The sequence below is a fragment of the Choristoneura fumiferana genome, chromosome 9, assembly GCF_025370935.1.
Source record: "Choristoneura fumiferana chromosome 9, NRCan_CFum_1, whole genome shotgun sequence".
Taxonomy (NCBI): domain Eukaryota; kingdom Metazoa; phylum Arthropoda; class Insecta; order Lepidoptera; family Tortricidae; genus Choristoneura; species Choristoneura fumiferana.
In genome coordinates this window covers 360,429-384,688 of record NC_133480.1, presented here as the reverse complement: position 1 = coordinate 384,688, position 24,260 = coordinate 360,429, and the positions used below count along the sequence as shown (strand labels likewise).

General features: G+C 38.0%; 1 protein-coding gene across 3 annotated transcripts in view; it reads right to left on the bottom strand.

Annotated features, from left to right (window-relative positions):
- pigs (GAS2-like protein pickled eggs) overlaps positions 1-24,260 on the bottom strand; it is a 252,245-nt gene that overhangs the window by 79,051 nt on the left and 148,934 nt on the right. For all 3 annotated transcript variants that reach the window (XM_074091762.1, XM_074091761.1, XM_074091760.1), the window contains exon 2: positions 2,353-2,554. In XM_074091762.1, coding sequence (XP_073947863.1) covers positions 2,353-2,535 — 183 coding nt within the window. In that variant the 5' untranslated portion in view covers positions 2,536-2,554. The remainder of the gene's footprint in view (positions 1-2,352; positions 2,555-24,260) is intronic.

Sequence of the window (24,260 nt, the reverse complement as noted above, 5' to 3'; positions counted from 1 at the left end):
AAAGGTCTCAGTGTGAATTAATACTAAATCATTAATGAACGTGCTCATTTCTGCAAAAATTTACTAAACGAGCAAAATTTTGCATGAATTACTAAATTGTAAGTACACGGCTCAAAAATGTCTAGGGGTTAATCGCATTTTATACGTTACTAGCTGGTTGCCCGCGACTCTGTCTATTCCCAGGCTCTCAAACTATGTTTATACCAAATTTCATCGAAGTAACAAACAACAACAAACAGACAGTTATCTACTTTTGCATGTTTAATATTAGTTGGTAAGGAAGTAAAGATTGATCTCTGAACGAACACTGCAAAAACGTCGCCAACACTGCTAATAAAATAAATGAAATAGCTACCATCAAAAAAAACTTAGCTCTCAACTCCGAGTTAGCCAGTTTGGAACCGACCTTAAGAATCCGCTCCATATACCACTTCACCTGCGCCGGCGCCCCCGCCCACGACCCCCGATAATAACCGAACGCCCCCGAACGTTTCCGATCATAGCCGATAGTCTCCGATCAAGGACGATTGCAGAATTTCCATTGCAAACTTAACACACACACGCGGCGCCACTGTCTTTGAAACTCAATTGGATTCACTAGTTACTCTGTTCTGTTATCCGCCGGCAAAGATAACTTTGTAACTTTATGTATAATTTATCTGTTTATTTATCTATGTAAATGTGTGGGCAGACATGGTTTTTATCGATAGATATGATAAATAGACGCGTTTCGATCTAAGTGACACTAGACGTCGGGAGGTTCATAAGAAATTGTTAGGAATAGATTAGATAGATTATGCATAAGTGTTTGTGTGTCAATGCTACCCGAGTGACGGAAAAGGTCTTGCCTATTTATTAAATTCATGGGTGACACTCTTTCCCGGCCCGGACAATACCGACATGGAAATACCGACCCTGTTTTTCGTGTACACGCCTATAGAAACTGACATGAGCTTATGGGCGTATACACGAAAAACAGGGTCGGTATTATCCGGGCCGGGAGAGAGTGTCACCCAAATTCATCATCAGCCTATACAGAACGAAATTAAATAGTTTAATTTGCTTAAGACATGGTAAAATTGATCTTAGTGCTAACGAGCGGTGATATGTCTAACCAGATACATTAGGATACAAATAATATCTATAATAGTGCCAGGATCGTTAAAGATTGCGTACCAACTGCAACAAGACCGTAAACCGACCGCTCATTATGCATTGCAGTTCTTGAATTCCGTTAAACTGCATGAAGACTGAAGAATTTAAAAAAAGTATATTTTTCATGTGTAGATTGATCCTTACATTGAAACTTATACGATTATAGCTATATACCTAGTGCCATCCACGAAGGCGCGCGATTTTCTTAAAATTGGACATTAATGACATTGTAATAAGAACCACGGCACGCGTCATCGTGAATGACTCTACCTATAGCTGTATACGATATTATAAAATAGTTAAAACAAAAAAATCTAGAACAGAAAGTTGTTTATATAGTATTAACTATAGAGAGTTCTAGTAGATGCAGCTATCTTTAACTCTATATGTTTCAATCTCAATAAAATATAACTTTGTTTAAAATATTCCATTAATGTAAGTACGCAAACATACTTATCTAAGAAACCTTCCAACTGTAAAAGTAGTCGCAATTCGTACAAAAACAATGACCAATTTAGTTACGAAATAATTCCGGATTCAATCAAATTCCGATTTATCACTATGAAAAGAGGCCAAGAAAATATTATCGACAAGTTCGACATCAATACCTGATAACACGCCCATAATGATAACGAGACTATCGAAGGCACCAAACTGCGTTATTTATTTATTTACAAACAATTTTTTAAACTATACATGCACGCACACGGTTTTAGACACCATGTAAAGAGTAACGTCACTCTCGGATAACCCTTGGCTCGGTAAAAAGGTGGCACACGGTGGCATAAGCCTTTCAGTCGCGCAATGTGCAGAGAAAACGCCGCACGCGCATAGAACGAACGTCTTGAACGCGCTATGTTGGCTAGGTACTTATAGTCTTCACATAAACTTAGCTTCCTGAATCCCTGCGTCCTTTATAAAGACCTACTTAAATGGAAACTAACGTAAAGTCCTGACATTATGTAGGTATATATGTACGAGTGTAGCGTTGGGCGTGTATCAATGTCTCCGGCCACGTCTCTCCCAAATAGCCAGATACCGCAGACAATATATATGTATTTAGGATAAAACCGTGATACACAGGAGTCCCGATTGTATTGTTTGCCCCGACTGCATAGTTTCGGCTACGAACTTGTATATCAACGTGAACGCGACGGAGACCTTTCAAAAACTTCGACTCTTACTCCGAACACTTACCCTGCACAAAGCGACGCCAGTGTCCAGCCTGTCCAGAAAATTGTCCGCATTGATCCTGAGCTCGGGGTACAGGATGGTCAGCCACTCCGCGAGGTCCTCCTTCATGGCGTACAAGTACTCCTCCGAGGACTTGAACGGCCGGAACGGCCGCGCCTCGAGAAGCACGGCGCCTGATGACGACATGGTTAGAAGGACATTGGTTCTGTAACAAGAGAGATACATTTAAGGTATTGCCTTTGATGATTAGTTAATTATTTATTTCTCAGCCAAAGATGTGCGAGGATGTGTTGGAGGAATGTGTTGTCGCGAATTCACGCGATTCCTGAACGAATGTGAGTATTTAAGATTTCAATACTGGTAACATTGTGAGATAAAGATGGAGGGAAAGGGTAGATTTGAGAGAGATATGTTTTTAGCTTTTATTTTTGGCAGAAAGGAGGAGAGAGACGAGAAAGATTAAGAGAGTTCAAAGGAAATATGATGAAGAATTATGGTAAGAAATTGTGAGTGAATGAGATGAATTGAGATGATATGAACACGAGCTACAAAGACTGCCCCGGTAAGTGCTTATACTGATCATACAACAACGAGAGAAGAATACGTTGAGAGGTTAAGTCAGAGTAAATGCAAGTCATGGTGGAACAGGGGAGGTCTTTGGGGAAGGAGGAGGGCCGTCCAAGGGACCATGGTCCCGCAGATTGAGGTGAGCAAGATTCCGTGATTGGAATGGGTCGGATTGCTAATGGCAGAATCCTACCATGATGGAGTAGCTCTCGGTCCGACCCGTGGCACCAATCACGGCACTCACCTGTTGTATTAAGTAGAGCTTATGGATAGCTCTAACCTCTCAACGTAGGACGATCTAAAACCTTGTCCCATTAAGGCTACTAACTTTAATTTTGAACTTAGGCACAGAGTTATTCTGTTTATTCCCACTAACTACCCCATAAGAAAGGTGGCGACATGTGTCTTTCATGAACCAATAGAAACGCTTAATTTGCATAACCTACTCCGCTTTCCGCAAAAAAGCCGTAGTGGCCTAGTGGTTTGACCTATCGCCTCTCAAGCAGAGGGTCGTGGGTTCAAACCCCGGCTCGCAACTCTGAGTTTTTCGAAATTCATGTGCGGAATTACATTTGAAATTTACCACGAGCATTGCGGTGAAGGAAAACATCGTGAGGAAACCTGCACGAACCTGCGAAGCAATTCAATGGTGCGTGTGATGTTCCCGATCCGCACTGGGCCCGCGTGGGAGCTGTGGCCCAAGCCCTCTTGTTCTGAGAGGAGGCCTGTGCCCAGCAGTGGGACGTATATAGGCTGGGATGATGATGATGACTCCGCTTAGCTATTTCCACCAGAGATGTGCTGTGCGAGGATAGGAAAATGAAGCGTTTCTATTGGTCCATGAAAAACACATTCCTCGCAACACATCCTCGCTCATCTTTGGTGGAAATGCAGCCTAATTAATGCGTAGGGAAGGACATAATAATATGCTACTGTAAGCAAACAATAAAATAAAGACAGTCTTCCTGATTTGACAGTCGCGTTATTAACAAGCTAGAAGTAAAAGTGACGGAAACAATTGGCGCATCTGTCAAATTAACCCAGTCAAGATTGTCAAGGATATCGTTTAAATGTCGAGCGAGCAATTAAACGGTTAATTACCATTCATCTGCTCCGTGATTCTGAACAAAGTAATTAAAATAAGTTGGTACTGATTGATAATGTTTCAACACTAGCTGTTGCCCGTGACTCCGTCCGCATTATAATTCATTTATCGTTATCCCGTGGGAACTGCAATTTTCCGGGATAAAAACTATTCTATCCCCTTCCCCGGGACTCAAGCAATCTGTATAAAAATCATCTAAATCGATTCAGCGGTTTAGACGTGAAGTGGTAACAAACAAACACACAGACTTACAAACTATCCCATTTCTAATATTAGCGAGATATTAGTGGAATCATCATCATATCAGCTGTAGGACGTCCACTTCTGGACATTAGCTTCCCCCATAGACCTCCAGTTGCTTCGGTTGGCAGCGGCCTGCATCCACCGTGAACCCGCGGCTTTAACCAGATCATCCGTCCATCTCGTTGGTGGACGTCCTACACAGCGCTTGCCGCGCGGTCTCTATTCGAGAACTTTTGGGTCCCAACGGCCATCTGTTCTCCATGCTGGCCTACCCGTTGCCACTTCAACGAGCCAATTCGCTTGTCTATGTCGGTATTAGGTGAGCGAAGTGTATAAGGGCTATCGTTTTTTGTCTTTCTAGATGGCGCCACTGTTGCGTGAGGTTTTAAATGTGGCTTTCAAAGTACCTATGTTATTACGGGCATGAAAAAAAAAATACATTAAAATCATATTTAATACACCTTAAAACCGTACCATAAAAATATCGAGCAACCAGCAAAAAGGGAGGACAAAAGTTTCCGAAAGACAAAACTGTCTCCAAACACAGACATTCATTACCCCGTAACGCATAATTGCCATAATTAATTTCAGGTAATGCAAAATATTCACAAAATTATTCTAATTCTAAATAAACCCGCGTAGCTCACCCAAAAACTATTAGATTTGACATTTCGGAAACCTCACGCTACACTAGCGCCTCTAGCGGTGAATTCATACGCGATAGCCCTCATTGAAAGTAAAAAAGAAAGAAAGAAAGAAAGAAAATACATTTATTTAACGCCATAAAAAACAAACATAGGAACAAACATAGAACAAATAAGACATACATGACGCTAAACAGGTCCCCACTCAGCATAATGCCACGGCAAGCCGTGGCGCTGATTTTCAGTGAGGACCTATCTAAAAACTAACTTAAAATAAAATTTTTAAAATAAAATAAAACAAATATTAAATTGTATGGCAACACCGGCTTAAACAGTTAAATCGTGTGCATTGCTGCAGTATGTCCCCTGAGTGACAGTAGCTGTAGGCTCTAGCAGGTATAGCAAGTCCAAATGAATTTGCGCGCTTTCGCGCCGCCATCACAATGGCGCATGCGCGACGCCTTATTCAGAGCACGGCGGCGACATGCCTCACAATACGATTCTAAAATTTGTTATGACTTGTTATTGTTTGATGTATTTTAGTGAAACGACGCCAAACGCGGAACGCAGCACCAACGGCATCCTGCGCGTGTTCTCGGGCCGATGGGACTCTCCACTCCTGCGGAGATGCATGCAACTCCATACCCATACCCACCTAAAGCCAAGTTGTCTGCCAATTTTTATTTACTTTGAATATACAATACTGACACTAGCCCATAGCGAAAATACAAACTGAAATATAGATGCATAGAAAAACCAGAAAAATAAGACCGGCGCTGGGAATCGAACCCAGGTCCTCGGCATTCCGTGCTGCGTGCTATACGGCTACACCACCGCTGGACAGTGTTACAGACACGAATTTCTCCTATGCACCACATATCTCAGCTTGTTTGTTTTCTTATTTAGTCACTTAAGCAGCGACACTAGCGACATCTATGCTGTGGCCCTCATCGAGAAACTTTCGGCACTCCATTGGAACTAACCGCTCACCCGGACATGAGATGTCGTTATGAAGCAATCAAATTAAGATTGTTTTTTTGGAATCTTTTTGTATTTTTTATTTAAATTCCAAATTTTTGTTAATTTTACGGTCATCCCGTAAAACCCATATCGAAAATACAAACTGAAATATAGATGCATAGAAAAACCAGAAAAATAAGACCGGCGCTGGGAATCGAACCCAGGTCCTCGGCATTCCGTGCCGCGTGCTATACTGCTACACCACCGCTTCCGCTTATTTCAGTTTGTATTTTCGATATGGGTTTTACGGGATGACCGTAAAAGTAACAAAAATTTGGAATTGAAATACAAAAAGGTTCAAAAAAAACAATCTTAACTAGCTCATAGGACATTGTTATCCCATGGCTTTGCTCTAGTCTGAAAAGCAAGTTGGCTAGCTAACTACTTTTTTTTTTTTTTTTTTTTTTTTTTTAACAATTACACAGTGTATACATGAACACCTTTTTCGCCAAACTGCATGACAGTTTGTTGGCGAAATGAAACACTCAAAACAATACTGTGCAAAACTTATTTATATAACTAACCTATCCTAATTTACATTTATATGTATATTACGAGTTATATAAAAGAAAAAAATAATAATAATAATATGAGAAATAGGTGGGTACTTATTCAACTTGATTCTTCTTCTTCTTCTTGATTCTTGATTCTTGACTTCGTGTCATCGCATCACTTCATGTCACATTACTTCTCTCAAATATCAAGTCTCTAGCACCAGTGGCTTACAATGAGCGATGTCTGTCTATGTGAGTACCTTACTTGGCACCCTCTTCTTTCAACCTAACCCGACAGTTACATCTTCACCTTTATATCGGTTTCACTCGGTTCGCTCACTTAATCTCAAAACGGGTTCCCAGGTTCTCCCAACCAATTTAGATCTGACTCTGATGGTCAAACTCATCATCATCATCATCCCAGCCTATATACGTCCCACTGCAGGGCACAGGCCTCCCTCAGAATGAGAGGGTTTGGGCCATAGTTCCCACGCGGGCCCAGTGCGGATTGGGAACTTCGCACGCACCATTGAATCGCTTCGCAGGTTTGTGCAGGTTTCCTCACGATGTTTTCCTTCACCGCAAAGCTCGTGGTAAATTTCAAATGTAATTCCGCACATGAATTTCGAAAAACTCAGAGGTGCGAGCCGGGGTTCGAACCCACGACCCTCTGCTTGAGAGGCGATAGGTCAAACCACTAGGCCACCACGGCTCCACTCACTTAATCTCAAAACGGGTTCCCAGGTTCTCCCAACCAATTTAGATCTGACTCTGATGGTCAAACTGATTTCCACAAACTGAGTTTTGCTGTTTGACTGTTCATTCAGACAACTCGTAAGTAAAAAGTGGAATGGTTATAGTTTTTCCAAAATTATTTTGCTGAATGAAAACTTAATGATTTGTTTTAAATAATAACTAAACCAATTTAGATGAAATTTGGTGCGGAGGTGATTTGAGACCCTGGGAATGACATGGTATAGTTTTATCCCAGAATATCGCATAGCTCCCTGCACGATGGCGATAAATTTTGCAGGTAGTAGGACCTTGTGCAAGGTCCGCCCGGATTGCTACCACGATCTTGCTCGCTAATCCTGCCGTGAAGCAGCAGTGTATGCACTGTTGTGTTTCGGCGTGGAGAGTAAGACAGCCGGTGAAATTACTGGCACTTGAGGTGTCCCATCTTAAACCTCTAGGTTGGCAACGCGTCTGCAATACCCCTGGTGTTGCAGGTCTCAATGGGCGGTGGTGATCTCTTACCATCAGGAGACCCACTTGCTCGTTTGCCTTCCAGTCCAATAAAAAAAAAAAAAAAACATTTTTTGCAGGGAGTTACGGACAATAATATCATGTAAAATATATTTTAGCGTTAGATTGAAAAAAAAAACTTACGAGAAAAATTGGAAGTTCTTTAAAAGCAATCGTGGTCTACTCGTAGGTACATGTCTAAATTAGTTTATATACTGCACTGTCAATATAGCAGGTCATTGCACCGCGCCAAGGACCTCAATATTTATCATGCTACCTGCCACACACCAGGTTATCGCGTTACTCGGCTAATCTCCGAGGTTTTAAACCAATGTTTGATTAAACTAAAGCCATATTTACACGGCACGAGTAATGTCCCGCGAGTAACGTTATATTTCCGCAGATCGATCACTTCGAGTATACTTGCTGTTGCCAGCAACTCCGTCTGGGAAGAATTCGTTTATACGTCCTTCCCATAGGACTCAAATTATCCCCAATACCATCATCGAAATTGGTTCAGCGGGTTTGAAAAGGAGGTTCGAACAGACATGCGGATAGACTGTGCACACCGTAAACTGCTTCAACTTTGCCCTCTGGCCCTAACATTGCCTGATTTGATTTAGAGTTGATAACTTAGCACCAGTATAGGTTTTTAAACTTTTATCCATAAGTACGGGAATTATTATTGCGGGGATAAAAGTTTAAAAAACCAAACGGGTGCTAAGTTATCGACTCTAAATCAAATCAGGCAATGTTGGGGCCAGAGGGCAAAGTTGAAGCAGTTTATGGTAAATACCTATTTGTAGTTTAGATAAGTACTTAAAAAACTAGATTTTTGTATCCTTTTTGTACGATACAGAGTATAAACAAACTATAAGACGACAACTATAAAGAGCGAAGACAGGAAATCAATAAACGCATCAGTTTGATAAGGATATTACTTCCTTAAATCCGATGGTAATAGTAAGTTCAATGACCTGCGAGTCAGTGTGATTGCAATCTTGATTCGTCAATAGAAAATTAATAAAATACAATACAATATTTATTGTACACCACAAATAGTAAACGATATAAAACAGGTACACAGAGAGAAAATGTTTAATTGTTAGCAATAGGCTGCCTCCGCTTATGAATCCTAAACTAAGGGTCCGTTTCCACTACAGATGTGCGAGGATGCATTGCGAGGAATGTGTTTTTCATGGGAGCGCCAAAGTTCTCATACTCTTCGCTATACCGTAATTTTTGTCCGAATCATCATTTGTCATAATTTTTATCCCACTAAAACGTTAAAGTTTTCTGAAATTTTTAAATGGTCATCCCATAGAAAACTATAGGTTAGCTTAGGTTTGTTTTATAACAATTCTGAACAATTAAGCGGCAATTACACTGAGTCGTTCACCTAATGCGGTCACCGAACTTGTTTTTCACTGCGTCGGCGAACGACCGTCGCCTTTACAATAGTCTGTCCGTCTACTGCGGCGGCCATATTAAGGCGGTGGCAGCTGTCCTCGCCGAATGCGGCCGAGTACCGTGTTCCTTACACTTTTACGGTCGCCGCATGCAGCATGCGGCGAAAGACTCAGTGTAATTGCCGCTTTAATATGGCCGCCGCAGTAGACGGACAGACTAATGTACAAGCTCAGCGACCACGTTCGGCGACCGCATTAGGTGAACGACACAGTGTAATTGCCGCTTTATTGGATTCTGAGAAAAAAGAGTTATGACAAACGATCGTTCTGACAAACATTACATTCGGACTTCCAATAAGTATGCGGGCCAATGTGGACCCGTTTTTCACGAACCAATAGGAACGCTTCATTTACCTATTCTCGCTACGCTCAGCTGTTTCCACTAGAGATGCGCTGTGCGAAGATAGGTAAATGGAGCATTTCTATTGGTTCACGATAAACACATTTAAACACACACATCCTCACACATCTTTGGTGGAAACGCAGCCTTAAGGAGTTACAAGTTAGTTGATGTCAATGACTTGTAACATTCTCCTAAAATGATCTAATCAGCGTAGTCATTACGTCAAACAAAACTTATAGCGCTTATTATGGTCTAATGACTCCATTGAGTTTACCATTAAGTTGTTAGTTTTTGTAACTTTATAGTTAGGATTGTTGATTGTTATTAGGCAATAAAATGCGAAAAATCCGAGGTAGCTTAGTGGTTTTACGTGTGGCATCTTACATTCGTTCCCATGCCTTATTATTTACCGCCAGCGAGGATACGATTGGCTATCGACTATTTTCTCGCTCAAGAAACGAACAAAAGATATAAGATCCTGTGTGAGTAAAAGAGACACATATATTAATAGTTGATCGCTGGCTGTTCACACTGTCGGCGAGAACTCGCTCTTACATCTTTTGTCGCAGCGACAAGAGCTATAAAACTCGCTGAGCTATAGATACTCGCTCAGCGATGTCAGCTTGGCGGCCGCCCCGCACGAGCGAGTCGAGTGGAGCGAGTAATCGCCCGTCGCACGCGAACACTCGCTTACAGCCGAGCGACAAAACTACACTCGCTTCTCGCTGCTCGCCCACTCGTTTCTAGTTACTCGCTCTACTCGCTTCTCGCTCATCGTCGGCGGTGGGACAAGTGCCTTAAGACAGCACGCGTTAGTCATATTCACAAGTATTGTTACTTAAATGTTTTGTTTTATTTTGTACGCCTTTTTGTATTTTTTGTTTTTTGTATAATTTCAATTTTACAGCGCATTGGTTTTTACTGTAATGCTGTAATTTTTTAGTGAGATAATAAGTAAATTGTGTTTGAAAATTACACAGTCGTTGGAAAAAAGATTGCTAAGCTATAATGGAGCAGGGCTGGCCACGTCTGTCGCATGCACCTACAGAGGGCTCACATTGCCACTTGGGGGGTGCCGACGTGCCAGCGACGTGGAGGCAGACCGACTATTTGGACAGGTCCGTAAAGGACTGACGTGATATATATAGCGTCAGAACGGGAGTTGTGGAGGTCAAGAGGGGAGGGGAGTGCCCTGCAGTGGGACACTATAATATAAGTATAAAAAAAAACATACCTATAGTAGGTACTTTTATACATTTCTAATAGCAGTAAGAATCGCAGGTGGTAGGACCTTGTGCAAGGTCCGCCCGGATTGCTACCACCATCTTGCTCGCTAATCCTGCCGTGAAGCAGCAGTGCTTGCACTGTTGTGTTTCGGCGTGGAGAGTATGCCAGCCGGTGAAATTACTGGCACTTGAGGTATCCCATCTTAGGCCTGTAGGTTGGCAACGCGTCTGCAATAACCCTGGTGTTGCAGATTTTTATGGGCGGTGGTGATCTCTTACCATCAGGAGACCCACTTGCTCGTTTGCCATCCACTCGAATAAAAAAATAAAGGCTTTAAAAAAAATGTAAAAATAGCTATAGTACTTTAATACATTTTGTAATAGAAGTAAGAATCGTGTTTCGTGCTCTATTTTCCTTTTAGCAGTTAATAATTAGTTTGTAAATATTTATTACCCTATAATTATATAGGTATTTCATTTTATGGTGCATACTTCGTCCGCAAAATTGACGCAACGCCGAAGTATGCATGACGTGGCGACTCCAGAACAAAATGACACATTGAGTGAGCAAATATTTTCAGTGTCAAGTAGGTATACTGGAAAAGATGTCTACCAATATAACTAAGAGTGAGTTAATAATCATCTCAACCTATATAGCCACTGCTGGGCACCGGCTTCTTAGAAAGGGAAGGCTTGGGCCCAATGCGGATTGAGAACTTCGCTCAAACGTAAAGCTCAGTTTCAAATGTATTTTTTTCCTTATTATTACGTCTGTGTTCTGAAATATAGTCATTTCAAGAAGCGGTCATTTCATGAAGCAGTCGTTTCAAGAGGCGGTCATTTTAAAAAGCGGTCATTTCATGAAGTGGTCATTTCAAAAATTGGTAATTTCTCATTGCGATTCCTAAACTTACAAAGGGTATTCAAGTCTATCTATCTGATTACACGTTAAATTACAATTACAACAAAAATAACAAGTTAAATTAAAGCTTCTAAAAGCAGACAATGACCTCGTTCAACTCACCGGCCAAATCCTTTGGGTCAATCTTCGCATTTAGCAACACCTTTGCCACAGTGTTTATTATGAGACCGGCGTGTGACAGTGTTGACAAACGCGGTAGGGTCGGGAAGACAATGCGCTTACGCAACGCTCACGCTTGGCTGACTTCCGTCCCCGTTTGTACGGACAGCATAGAAATTATGATTATGACTTATTGTTATAAGTAAGGATTAGGGTTAGGTCAAGTTTTAGACGGTTATTATTTTGATAAAAATCTAAGCCTTCGCTGTGAGAACTGTAATTGGGAATTTATAAAGTTGTTTTTTTTTTCTTTTTTAAACCTGTCCCCGTGATTGACTCCTAAGTATGTTAAACTACAGACTCCAAAAAAATAAAAAAAATACATAAAATGGAACCAGCTACAAAACCCTTGAAAATATTTTTCTAGGTACCTACTAGCTCGAAGTCGGTGCCTCAGCACGAGCCAGCAGGAATGGATCAATAGTCGTCTGCCTCACCTACATACTATGGGTTTCAATCCATCCTCCTGGGTCGTGTTTTGTAGCCGGTTTCATTTTTTGTTATTTTTTTTTTGGAGTCAGTTTTACTTTTTTGTTAAAAATTTTCTTTATTTCTCACTTTTTAGTGATTCGTAGCCAAAGTACATCTCACAACGATTCCATTAAGCCCAAAACACGGCTTAGTTACGTTGTTTTATAACAGAGTTCCGTTGCCTACCTTCCGGCTTTAGCATCAGATCATTTCGAAAGAAATCATAAGTTAAAGCTCCTTCTTAGTCGTTTATCTAGGTAAGTATATTAATCATGATCGTTTATAGACGAGCGAGCATTACTTAGCTTTGACGAGTTCCATTGGTCTTCTTCATCAGGTTCAGTTTACCAAATGATACTTTCTGAATGTAAATGCTTATCTTAATGCTAAAATGGCCATAGGTGTGCCTATAAAATTTGAGGTTTGCCCTCGATTTCCCTAGGATCCCATCATCAGATCTCAACTTGGTGACAATGGGACCACCTCAGAAGAATACCCTTTCAATTTAAAAAAAATATTTTATAAATCGGTGAACATAATACAAACATTGGAACATAGAACCTCCTCGTTTTTTTGAAGTCGGTTAATGAGTGTCGCATTTATAATATAAGTAGGTAGGCTAATGAATACTGATTCCTCATTAATATTAATTTAATATAATTATAGAGCACTATGAGCAAAGTAGGACTGTTCCAGATAAGAAATGAACGTTATTTTAAAGGTCACATAACATTGTGCACTTGAGTGTATCATTTGAGACATAAATGGACAAGAGTAGACATTCCGATAAGACCACAAGTTATAAATAGGAGTTCACATATAAATAACTGTAACCGTAATACAAGTCACAGTATTTACTCAATAAGCTCGTTGCCATCCAGTCGAATAAAAAAAAAGTCAACGTAAAAATATATATGTCGGCGGCCGATCGTAAAATTCGCCAGATCACTTAATTCCTAGGCTTATCGTGAAATGGCGCCATTTCATGAACTGGCTAAGGGACATCCTAGTGACGTTTAGGCAGATCATGAAATTCGTAGCCATATCATGAAACGCCGCCATATCGGTCCTGGGACTTCGCCGGCCGCAGCCGCGGCACGCTCACTTCGCTCGCTCGGCTCATGCATTGTGGTCACAATTCATACTAACAACTCTTCGCTTCGCTCGTCGTACCTAAATTTTTCTTTTTTTCGGCATACCGCGATCTGCCCGGTATACAGCTAGGAATATCGACGAATACGTTGCTCTAATCGATCTGCCGTATTGTTTTTCAGGCACATAGTGATATGCCTGGCCAACTTTTAACTTTTTACTTTAGGAATTTCTTGATCTAGCGGATTTTACTATCGGCTGCCGACATATACTCGTATATAGTCAAAATACCATAAACGGGACTTATCACGCTATTTTTACACGAGTAATATTTACCTCGACGTTTCGGCAACGTTACAGTTGCCGTGGTCACGAGTAGTCTACCCGTGAAACGTTGCCGAAACGTGGAGGTAAATATTACTTGTGTAAAAATAGCGTGAAAAGTCCCGTATATGGTATTTTGACTATGAGTGAGAATCACGAAAGTTTGAAACGTTATATATACTCGTATATTCAATTTAGGCTATAACAAGCACTTATGATTATGAATGTCAAAAAAAAACTACCACCGGTCCGAAACCTATGTTGAGAAGAACTCGGCAAGAATCTCAACGAAGTACGTACCTATAAGTTTTTTTCAAACACAACTACATTTTAAACACAGTAGATTCGTTATTTGAAATAAGAAATCGCCAATACGGATCGGAATTAATTCCAAACGTCCCCGTCCATTATATGATAAAGTAATTCTTGGTCGAGTAAACATACTTTTGCATATTATTTAGCAAACTAACCCCTACAGTAAAATAAAACTACTCAGCTAAATACTGCAGCAACATGGATCCCATAAACAAGTCGAATCCCCCTTATGTGCCCTAAATAACACAAGTGGTCCAATACGAGTAGATACTGTGGACATTTATTTGGCTGAATACATTATGAAGGGGACATAGGTACATTATAGTACTACCAATATTATATATGTGAATCAAGCGTAAACGGCGAATTGCAACCTGCTGGTATAGTTACAGAAGTACCTACTTATACGGAAAAAAGGATGTCTTAGATTAAGACAAATACCCTTGGTAAAGACAATAATATTTCGTATATAGCCGCACGCCATGTACATACCTATTTGATGAAGACAAATTTGTCTTGGGTTAAAACTATTATCTTACTTAAAGAAAATAATTACTTCGATTTAATCATATTCCTGAGACTATGAATATTCTTGGTCAAAGAATTCCTTTTTTTCCGTGTAGTGAACAATATTTTGTCATCGCATTTTGTCGGATATTTACCTTGCTTTCTCAACCAGCTCACTGAAGTTTACTGATGCAAATTGAGAAGCAAGATAAATACGAACTTATGCGACAAAATACGATGGAAAAACATTATCCACTACATTACTACCACTCAAAGGTTGACCCTTGATCCCTTCAGGGATAAGTTCGCCTTATACTTAGCACTTTTTTGTAACATTTTTGTATTTTTTTTATACAATTATTCTTCTTTTGCTAACGTTACAGCATTACTAGGCTAATCTGTTTACAGAGCATCACCCGTTCTTAGTATGGCTTAAGCTTGTTTTACGCTCAACAATAAATCATACGAGTTGCGTTACATTGCTGTTTTAGATCGGTTCCTCGTGATTCCAAAACTTCGCTGCTCCGCGATGTAACACAACTCGAACGATTCTCGCAACGTGTGAATTTATACTCGTATGCTTTGGTACTGGCCTGTTGGGTCTGCATTTTTGTGGTCACTGTCAACAGTACTTCCTGAGTTGCCAGTTTTTAGGAGTCTCAGTCCACTTTATATTTAACCAGTTTATTACTGAACTCTGTCTTAATTTTAATGTTCACCGAGTTATGTCTAAATACTTGGAGTTAAGACTTTCTTTAGGACTATTTGGTCAATCAAGTGATCTTTCCTGTTCCCTTTTGAGGTATATACTATATACCTTAAAAAATTCAAATCAAAACTCAAAGTCAAAGTTTAAGGGCATTCTGAGGCATGCTCCAAATTGTTCCACATCTTTACTTTTATTTCTAGATATAAAATAAGTTTTTGGTTTAAAAATCATTTTTAATACAAGCTTTTTTTGCTGACTGCACTTTTTGTCAATTTTACTCGCATTGTCACTCAAGTGTAGTTTGAGTGATGCATACCAAATTTCAAGTCGATGCCATTAACCGTTAAAGAGTTCCGTCCTGCGGAGACGATCCTGGCCGGACTACCAGGATGTCACTATCAGATTATTGTATTGTCACGCAATTTACATAAGTATGCCAAATTTCAAGACAATCTGACTACTAGAAGTGGGTCCTTGCAAGATTTGACCCGCACATACATAGATACAGTTACAAGATATTGCAAGTGAAATAAAAACTTTTAATTTAAAAAATACATAAAATACATAAAGTGTGTTACCGTCAGCTTAGGCTTTTTTGAAGGGAGGTTATAGTAACGTATTTCTGTAACTTAACCATGACATCAATTTAATTAATGTATTTACTTATTTGTGTTTGTTAATTTGTATGTACAAACAAATTGAATCATGTCATGCCCCAGGGTGGCCCCTTTGCACTACTAATGTCATGTTGACATCTCATACTTTTGTCAAGGAAATCATAGTGAAATTGATTATTAAAAGGTTCCACACTGGGTCATGATTCAATTTGTTCGACTGTACAGTCGATTTCATAAACTTGTGCCCTTGTGAGCAAAATTTTGATCAAAAATATCTGAACACGACTCTATTGTTAACGGCGTAGAAGCGTGTTCAGATATTTTTGATCATTGCTCACAAGTTTATGGACTCGATTGTACGAGATGATCTCATAATAAGATAAATAGAATAAGTAATAGACAACTGTAATCTGACAGAACCAGTGGTTTCGCATTCTAGTTAAATTGGCCTAAAAATAATCCAAATAATATTACATTTAAATACAAAATCTCAATTTTAGAGCCCCACTTAAAACGTGGCATGTTAAACACCGCGACCCTTAATGGTCCATTAAGGATTTAATGCGCATTAATTAGCGTTTACTTTAGGGCGAGACCCCTTAAATGCTTTCGATGTTTCGTTATGTTAAGTTTGTTTTGAAATAACATCTTTACCTATTGATATATTTTATCAAGACACCATATTAAAACACTCCACTACAATTTTAAGCGTTATTATTCTTTTTGAACATGAAACTACCGTGAGACTCACTCATATTAAATTATATTGTACGGATAACTCGCGTCTTAAACCGAGTTTAGCTCGACATGTTTCGGGCTATTTCGTAGCCCTTCTTCTCAGGAGCACGCGAACGCGACTCGGCGGCTGCCGCAACACGCACACTACGCGCCACCGCTCTGCTCGCGCGAGCCGAGTCGCATGCTCCTGAGAAGAAGGGCTACGAAATAGCCCGAAACATGTCGAGCGAAACTCGGTTTAAGACGTGAGTTATCCGTTACAATGTCATTTAATATGTTATTATTCTTAACCGCGTGAGTCCTCGTGTACTTTATAAGGAACAAATTAACACTAAGAACAACGAACGAAAGTACTTTATAAAGTACAAGTTGTTCATAGAATTTTAAGAATGTTGAAATGATACCTAAAATACCAAAGCTGGGTGGGTGACCCACGTCCAAGTCTTAAGTACTGCGTCTGTTAAAAAAGTTTGGACTCGGGAAGTTAATGGTTGCTATCTGTTTTAGAGTAAAAGTGCGACAAACACTTGGAGACTTGGAGAGCCCTGTTTCATCATGCATTTATTAAATTTATTCGACGGATAAATGTGATCTCGTCTCTGTTTGTTTTGTTCGAATAGACGGAGACGGCATCACATATATCCGTCAGTTAAAATTAATCAGTGGGTGGTGAAACAGCCTCTTAGAAGCATATCTCACGAGTCCTGAATAAAGTCGACAGGACCTTCTTCCGACTAAACAGTTACACATTTACTAGAACTCTTTGGTATTACTAAATGTTTAAAAATAGCTCACTTCCGAGTATCACGTGCCTAAATGTCTACAAAATAACTCGCGTATCCGCACTAACTGGCTAATTTAATTATCGCTTATCCTTCAGCGTCTTTACTGGAGTTCTACAATAACTCATCAAGTTTTATCATTTTGAAGAAGAATAATTTAAAATAAATAACAATAACGTCCACTTGCAGGCTTTTTAATCTAGGTTTAAGTGGTCTTAAGTCCTGTCAGATCCGTACAAGAACTGTCAGTTTAAGCCTTAAATCGATATTTAAAAAAGCCTACAAGACTTCCTAAGTAATAGTTGGTTTTTATATGTGGATAATGGCATTATGCTTTATCTGTTACTATTTTCTTACCGCGTAAATATGCTCAATGTATTATTCTGAATTGTTCTTGACGCAATATATGATAAAGAGTCATATTTGTATGTCTGTGTTGAGTTTAATACACACAAATTGGCGCAGGACTTTGCTTCTAAAATCTACAACTAAGAAAGTACATGAAACACTCTCCAAACGACATATGCTAGTGATATATTCCCAGAGGATCATTAAGATACACACAAAGAATGAATTTTTCGATATCATCACGCGATAGAAAAGCAACTGTTATTTTTCCATGGAGATAAAGCTAAAGATAGCTTAGAATGTAAATCGCATGGTCAAATTTGTTTTAAAACTGAACAATTTACATAGCATATAACAATATGTGATTAAGCGTGATGCGTGGTTCATACAAAAATTTACATAAAAACTGAGTAGGTAGGTACCAATTTTTTATGCTTATGTTAATATTGGACAATAATAACCAAATGTTTACAAATAAAATATAGCAAATGATTTACATATTATCTCTAAAACCACACAGTGAGCTCTATTTATTTGTATAATGACTCATTAACTAAATGTTATTTTTCACATAAGATTAGTATTGTTTATTGTTAGTTGTTAACTAAACATAGTTTGTCAACGTTTAACTAACTAATGTTACTCTATTACAATACAACTCAATTATTCAAGGTATTTAGTTTGTCAACAAGTTCATTCAACATGTTAATAGATTAGATTAGATTAGATTTATTTATTACCTTTTGAAAAAATACATTATAAGCACATGTCAGTTAATTACAAGAAATTCACAAAAGGATCGTCAAATGTATACAAAAATAAATAAATCTTATTAAGTATAATAAATAGTCAGCGAGAATAAAAAATAAATAAATTTAAAATGTCAAATTAGAATTAAATTCAATAATAATAATTAAAAGCAAAACAAGAATATTCTTAAATCTAAGTCAAATTTATGCAATAGGAACCAAACGAACAATCAAATAATTAAAATGTCAAAATACAATAAAATTAAATATGAAATTAAAATTCAGTTCACAAAACTGTGAAAAATGATATCAAAACAAAACAAGAGTACAAAACAAGGTAAGTACATAAAAACAAAAATGAAATGCATATATTATGATGTCAACATAAAATCTCACTGTATTCTTTTAAAGAGTACAATGACTTGTCTAAAAGAAGTTTTTTTAGTGTGCGTCCAAATGTCTCATCCGAACATTCATTTTTTATGTCCGCGGGTAGCCGTTCATAAAGCCTAGGGCCCAAGACGCGCAAGACGAATAATGATATTGACAGTTATGTTTAGAACAATGATATAGCTGAGATAAGATCAAATGTTATTAACATTAGAAATAGTTCGCGTGCCAAAACACTGACATAATAAATGGTTTACACAAGACACTGTGATCGAAACGTCATAGTGAATGAAATAAGCGCTAGCGCACTGCAAGCCCTGATACCCAATTTCTCAAATGATAATACAGTACAATACAATAACTCTTTATTGTACACCACAATAGTAGCGATACAGAAAACAAGAATAATAATTGTTTTTTTATTTATTTTTTCAGGGTCAAGGGTTCCTGTAAGAACTCCTTGCCCAACATTGGGACGTGCTCAGACTAGCTAGACTACATATTTTTGCAAAAAAATCTGTGTCCTCAACGATCATGATTATACCTCGGAATCAAACTAAGTTGACCGACTTGATCGGACAGTATCGAAATCGAGAGGAATTTCCGTCATCACAAGATCCGAAAAGGAATAAAAATGTCGCAATTTGCAAACCGCAAACGCTATATTGGATAGTTTAACTTACTCCCATTCCAGCAATATCAACCTAGGTAGTAAAATCCTGCACTATTTTATAACGCAATAGCTCTGGCTCCTAACCATTTTTGGAATTTACCTAAAAAAATTGTAATTGTTTACATCTAAAACACAAGTGCAGTGCTTTTTCAATTGTTTTTGTACCCACGATGTCTGATGGCATCTTGTCTGTTATCCCCCAGGAAACAAAGGTTAACCCCGGTCTGAGGCCATATTTCCGTTGCATTAAATATAACGGAACTATGTCTATTTACATATTCAACTACCATAATACCATCTATTTATACACGTGCAATATTGACAATATTTCGGTACAGGTAGTAAGTGACCTTGCGGTCCGGAAGTAGGCAAGCAGCCTCGTAGTGACATTTGAGATACGACCGTATCGTATCGGCTAAATTACTTAGTTTCTCCATTGATGTCGATGCCGTTTACTACGGTTTACTAGAGCCTATTGATGTTTTCATACTGGTTTAACAATGGGAACAATGGATCCCTGTATAGGTTGATGTGTTTGTAAGCTACGTTTTCTGTGTTCAGTACCACTACCATGAGCTTACAGTGACCGTACTCGATAGCGACGGCGTAAATTATTTATACGGAGAATTGTACGGCGCCTCTACAAATAATTTACGCCGTCGCTATCGAGTACGGTCACTGTAAACTCATGGTAGTGGTACAGTATGTTGTTACACTCCTACATATACATAGACGATATCACATGTTAGTAAGTCAAAATAAGATTTGATGAAAACTATGCACGTTTGTTTCTAAGACTATTCATTTTTTTTGTAGAATAGAGAGGAAAAGAACTGGCGGGTCATCTGATGCAAACCAAATAGCGCAGCCAATCAGCCAAACATAAGTGGAATTATGAGTGCCTACTCGTACCAACCACCCGTCCATCTATGGCAAATTCAGCGAATCGAACGAGCTTAGCTATGGACATAAAAAGACACAACAACAAGCCCAATCACGCTGCTAATTTAGTTAAAAGTTACAAAAAATCGTCTTGCATTATAAATGAGACATTGACTCGACAATTCTAAGTGGAATCATTGAGGATCGGCAGTTGTTTTGGCCTTCGTAATTGCTCGAAGTAAGGTTAAGTAATATTTAATTACAACGTTTAACTTAACACAAGACAAATTTAAGTAGCTTCTTCAGTGAAGATTATAAAACGAGAGACTTTGATGATACTAATGGATGAAAGAGTCGTACAACCATTAATCATGAAAAGCCGTCTTCGGATGGAGAAGCTGGAAGAAGATAATTTCGGAAAGGTTCAGTTGCCTTCACCTTTGAAATGTTTTGATGCATTAATTTATCAAAAAGAGATAAGATAGATAAATTTGAGATAAATTGCGTAATAAGAGGTTTTATAACAAACAGAGAACCTTTTAGAGTATGTTAAAAATACTGTTCCTATAGTCCGCAGGAAGTCAGGCCGGCAAAAACATCATTCATAAGAAATTCAACGAACAAGAATTTCTCTCATCTTATCACATCGCTACCGCGCAAGAGTTTATCGAAGCCGTAAAATCTACCTATAAATAAGCTTATCGACAAATGCAAATTCCGTAATTTATGCACCAAGAACATTGTTTGACTTATTTCTACAGAAATTGAAAATTCCATACCTAATTCTTCATTAGTAGCATTTGTTACACTTAAATTGTATCAACGAAATGGTTTAATGATTATGCTAATCTATATAGTGTAGGTTATACAGTGGCGTAGCTAGGTAACCTAGGGCCCTGGGGCAAATAAAAAAATGGGGCCCACTGCTATCAAAACTGGTAAGGTTTTTTGAAGTAAAATCATTATATATACAAATACTTTAAAAATGCTAAGCAACTTTATCATCAGCTATAAAGCAGAATTTCGAGGGCCCCCTGAGCTTGAGGGCCCCGGGGCACTGCCCCGCCTAGCCCCTTAGTAGCTACGCCACTGAGTTTATAATTCAGAAATAAATAAAGTTATTACAGTAAAGTTTATTATATAAAATACCTGTCATTGAAATCTATGTCACTGCAAAGTAACACCGAAATCAATCAAATAATCTATTAAAAATCATATATTTTTTATTATTTATCTCCTTTCTAATGCGGTACTTCAAGGGTTACAGAATTTATTTTTTTTTTTTTACATATCATCTTGTCTAAATGCGTATGAAAAGCAAATAGCAAACAAGACGAAGGCCCATCTTTTGGAGCAGTCACTTTCGACAAATGTTTCCGAAGGTTAGTCAAAACGAGCCTGCTATACTTAATTTAGAACAGTATTAATCATAACGATATTCACGATGGGTAAACAGATGTGATTCGGAGTAATACTATGATTGCTATCACTGCCAGTGTGATAGCCTAATTGATTGTATTTTATTTGAAACTAGCTGTTGCACCCGGCTTCGCCCCTGTTGTTTTTTTTATATTTCCTTCGATAAAAACCTTCTCCTAACAATAACGAACACAACAAAAAAAGAATTAGCGAAATCGATCCAGCTGTTCCCGAGTTTTGCACTTAGCAACACATTTTACGATTCATTTTTATTTATAGAATTCGTTTATCGCTATCCCGTGGAAACTATACTATTCAAAGCTATCCTATGACCTTCTCCGGGACTTAGATCTGCTGATAAACACACCGAATTTCATCTAAATCGGTTCAATGGTTCAGACGTGATGAAGTAACAAACAAACAGACGTACAAACATTCACATTTATAGTATTAGCGGGACTAGCCTGTTGCACGCGACTCGGTCTGCGTAGAAGTCGTTTATCGCTATCCCGCGGGAACTATGCAATTTTCCGGGATAAAAACTATCCTATGTCTTTTCCCGGGACTCAAACTATCTGTATACCAGATTTCATCTAAATCGATTCAGCGGTTTAGACATAACAAACAAACAAACTGACTAACAACATTTCGTATTTATAAAATTAATGGGGTTATTACAACTACGACAGCTCAAGTATATACTTCAACAATTAATTCAATGCAGTAGAATGACAGATTCGATGTTGTCAGTTTCTGTTTAATTTTGAATAGTGGCGTTATTTACTGAATGAATGAAATAATGAACAATATAATGAAGTAATTTTGAGTAATTTATGTCGTAATAGTGAATTTTCTCGATAGGTTTCAATTATTGATAAAAAGCGGTGAAGCGTGAATAAAAATCGAATACCGAGGGCTACATGTAATTTATAAGTAGGTTTTTTTAAAAATTTATAGTATGTTTTAAGCGGCCGTATCATGAAATACCTACCTATGCAAGGTTCATCCAAATATTGAATGTTTTTTTTAATTGAGTTTGTGCTAGCGTTTTTAGTCCATTTCTACCCCTATCAAAACCACAACGTGGTAAAAATTTGCCTATGGCACACGCATTTGCGTGGTTTAACAATTTGTATACTTAGCTTCAAGAAAAACAATACGTAACATGGCATTTTGCCAAAAATAATAATAATAGACTTATATGGTGGCAAAATTATGTCGAATAAATAATTCAGGACGTCATGACACTGTTCCCTTCGCCGTGTTATATAATAACTAGCTTCTGTGAATAAGTAACTGCATCTCTTTTTAGCGCATCCAATAGAAAAGTGACGCACTAGGCGACAGAATAATGACCCATATGCGCAACAGGTGTCCGTTTAGTATATTAAAACATGATTCAAAAATGCACAGTGGATGTTCTACTAACAATTTTGAGTTAAAAATTCAAACTATGTTATTTTATTATCTTGATGTCATAAACACGAAATGACATTTTTTAGAATGAAAAAAAAACACGAAATAACCTAAATGAAGTATTTTGTATGCGATGATCTATTGTAATTTTCCAATGCACGTCAATACAGGATAATAATAATGTTTCCTCAAAGTCACGTTTAGTTTTCATTAATGTATTAAAATTATTTAATATTTGTCTGCTGTTTCAGTTTGGACCAAGAAACAAACAGTCACAAATATCTAATAATAATTTAACCATACAGTTCAAATGAGACACACATACCTCGTTTTTTAGATTACTGTCAAAACTGTGTCGTAATTTATTTTTGTGACCCTTAAAAGACATTAAATTAAAATATAAATAACCTCCAAATTAAATTAGATATCGTGACCCTTTTATTTCCTTTGTGAAGCTCAATGGATTATTTAAATTAGTTTAAAAACTTATTTAGATTAATTTAGATTTGTCAGAGTACAGAAGGTTACTAGACGTATATTTGATTAGTCATAGACTTTTAGTTACAGCTTTTTTCTTAAAAGGAAGTCAAGTGATCTTGGCTACAATTATAATATTGTGAAAATTAAATACTACCTAATATTGCATGATAATAACATATTTTTGTTACAAATAATCGTTTCTTAGTGAGAAAAAAACATAAGTCTACGCTCAGAGACGTTCATTAAAATTTGGTCTTATGCACTGATTCTTCATTTTGAAAACATTTTCAATAAGATTTAAGATCTACTTCGACGTTTGTGAATATAACATTCATTTGCCGACGCGTAACTTAAAACATTATAATTCACAAAATATCTATTTTTTTCTACAAAACTAAAAGAAACCTTCTTTATATTTTACATTTTTATCCCGGAATAGTTTAAACTTAATAACACTTCCCGTGGGATACCCTGTTTAATTATAAATACACTAATGGGAGTCCAGTTTTAGACGCCGCATACTTATGTCGTTCAAAGGCGTGTCTCATATTTACTGGTTTGG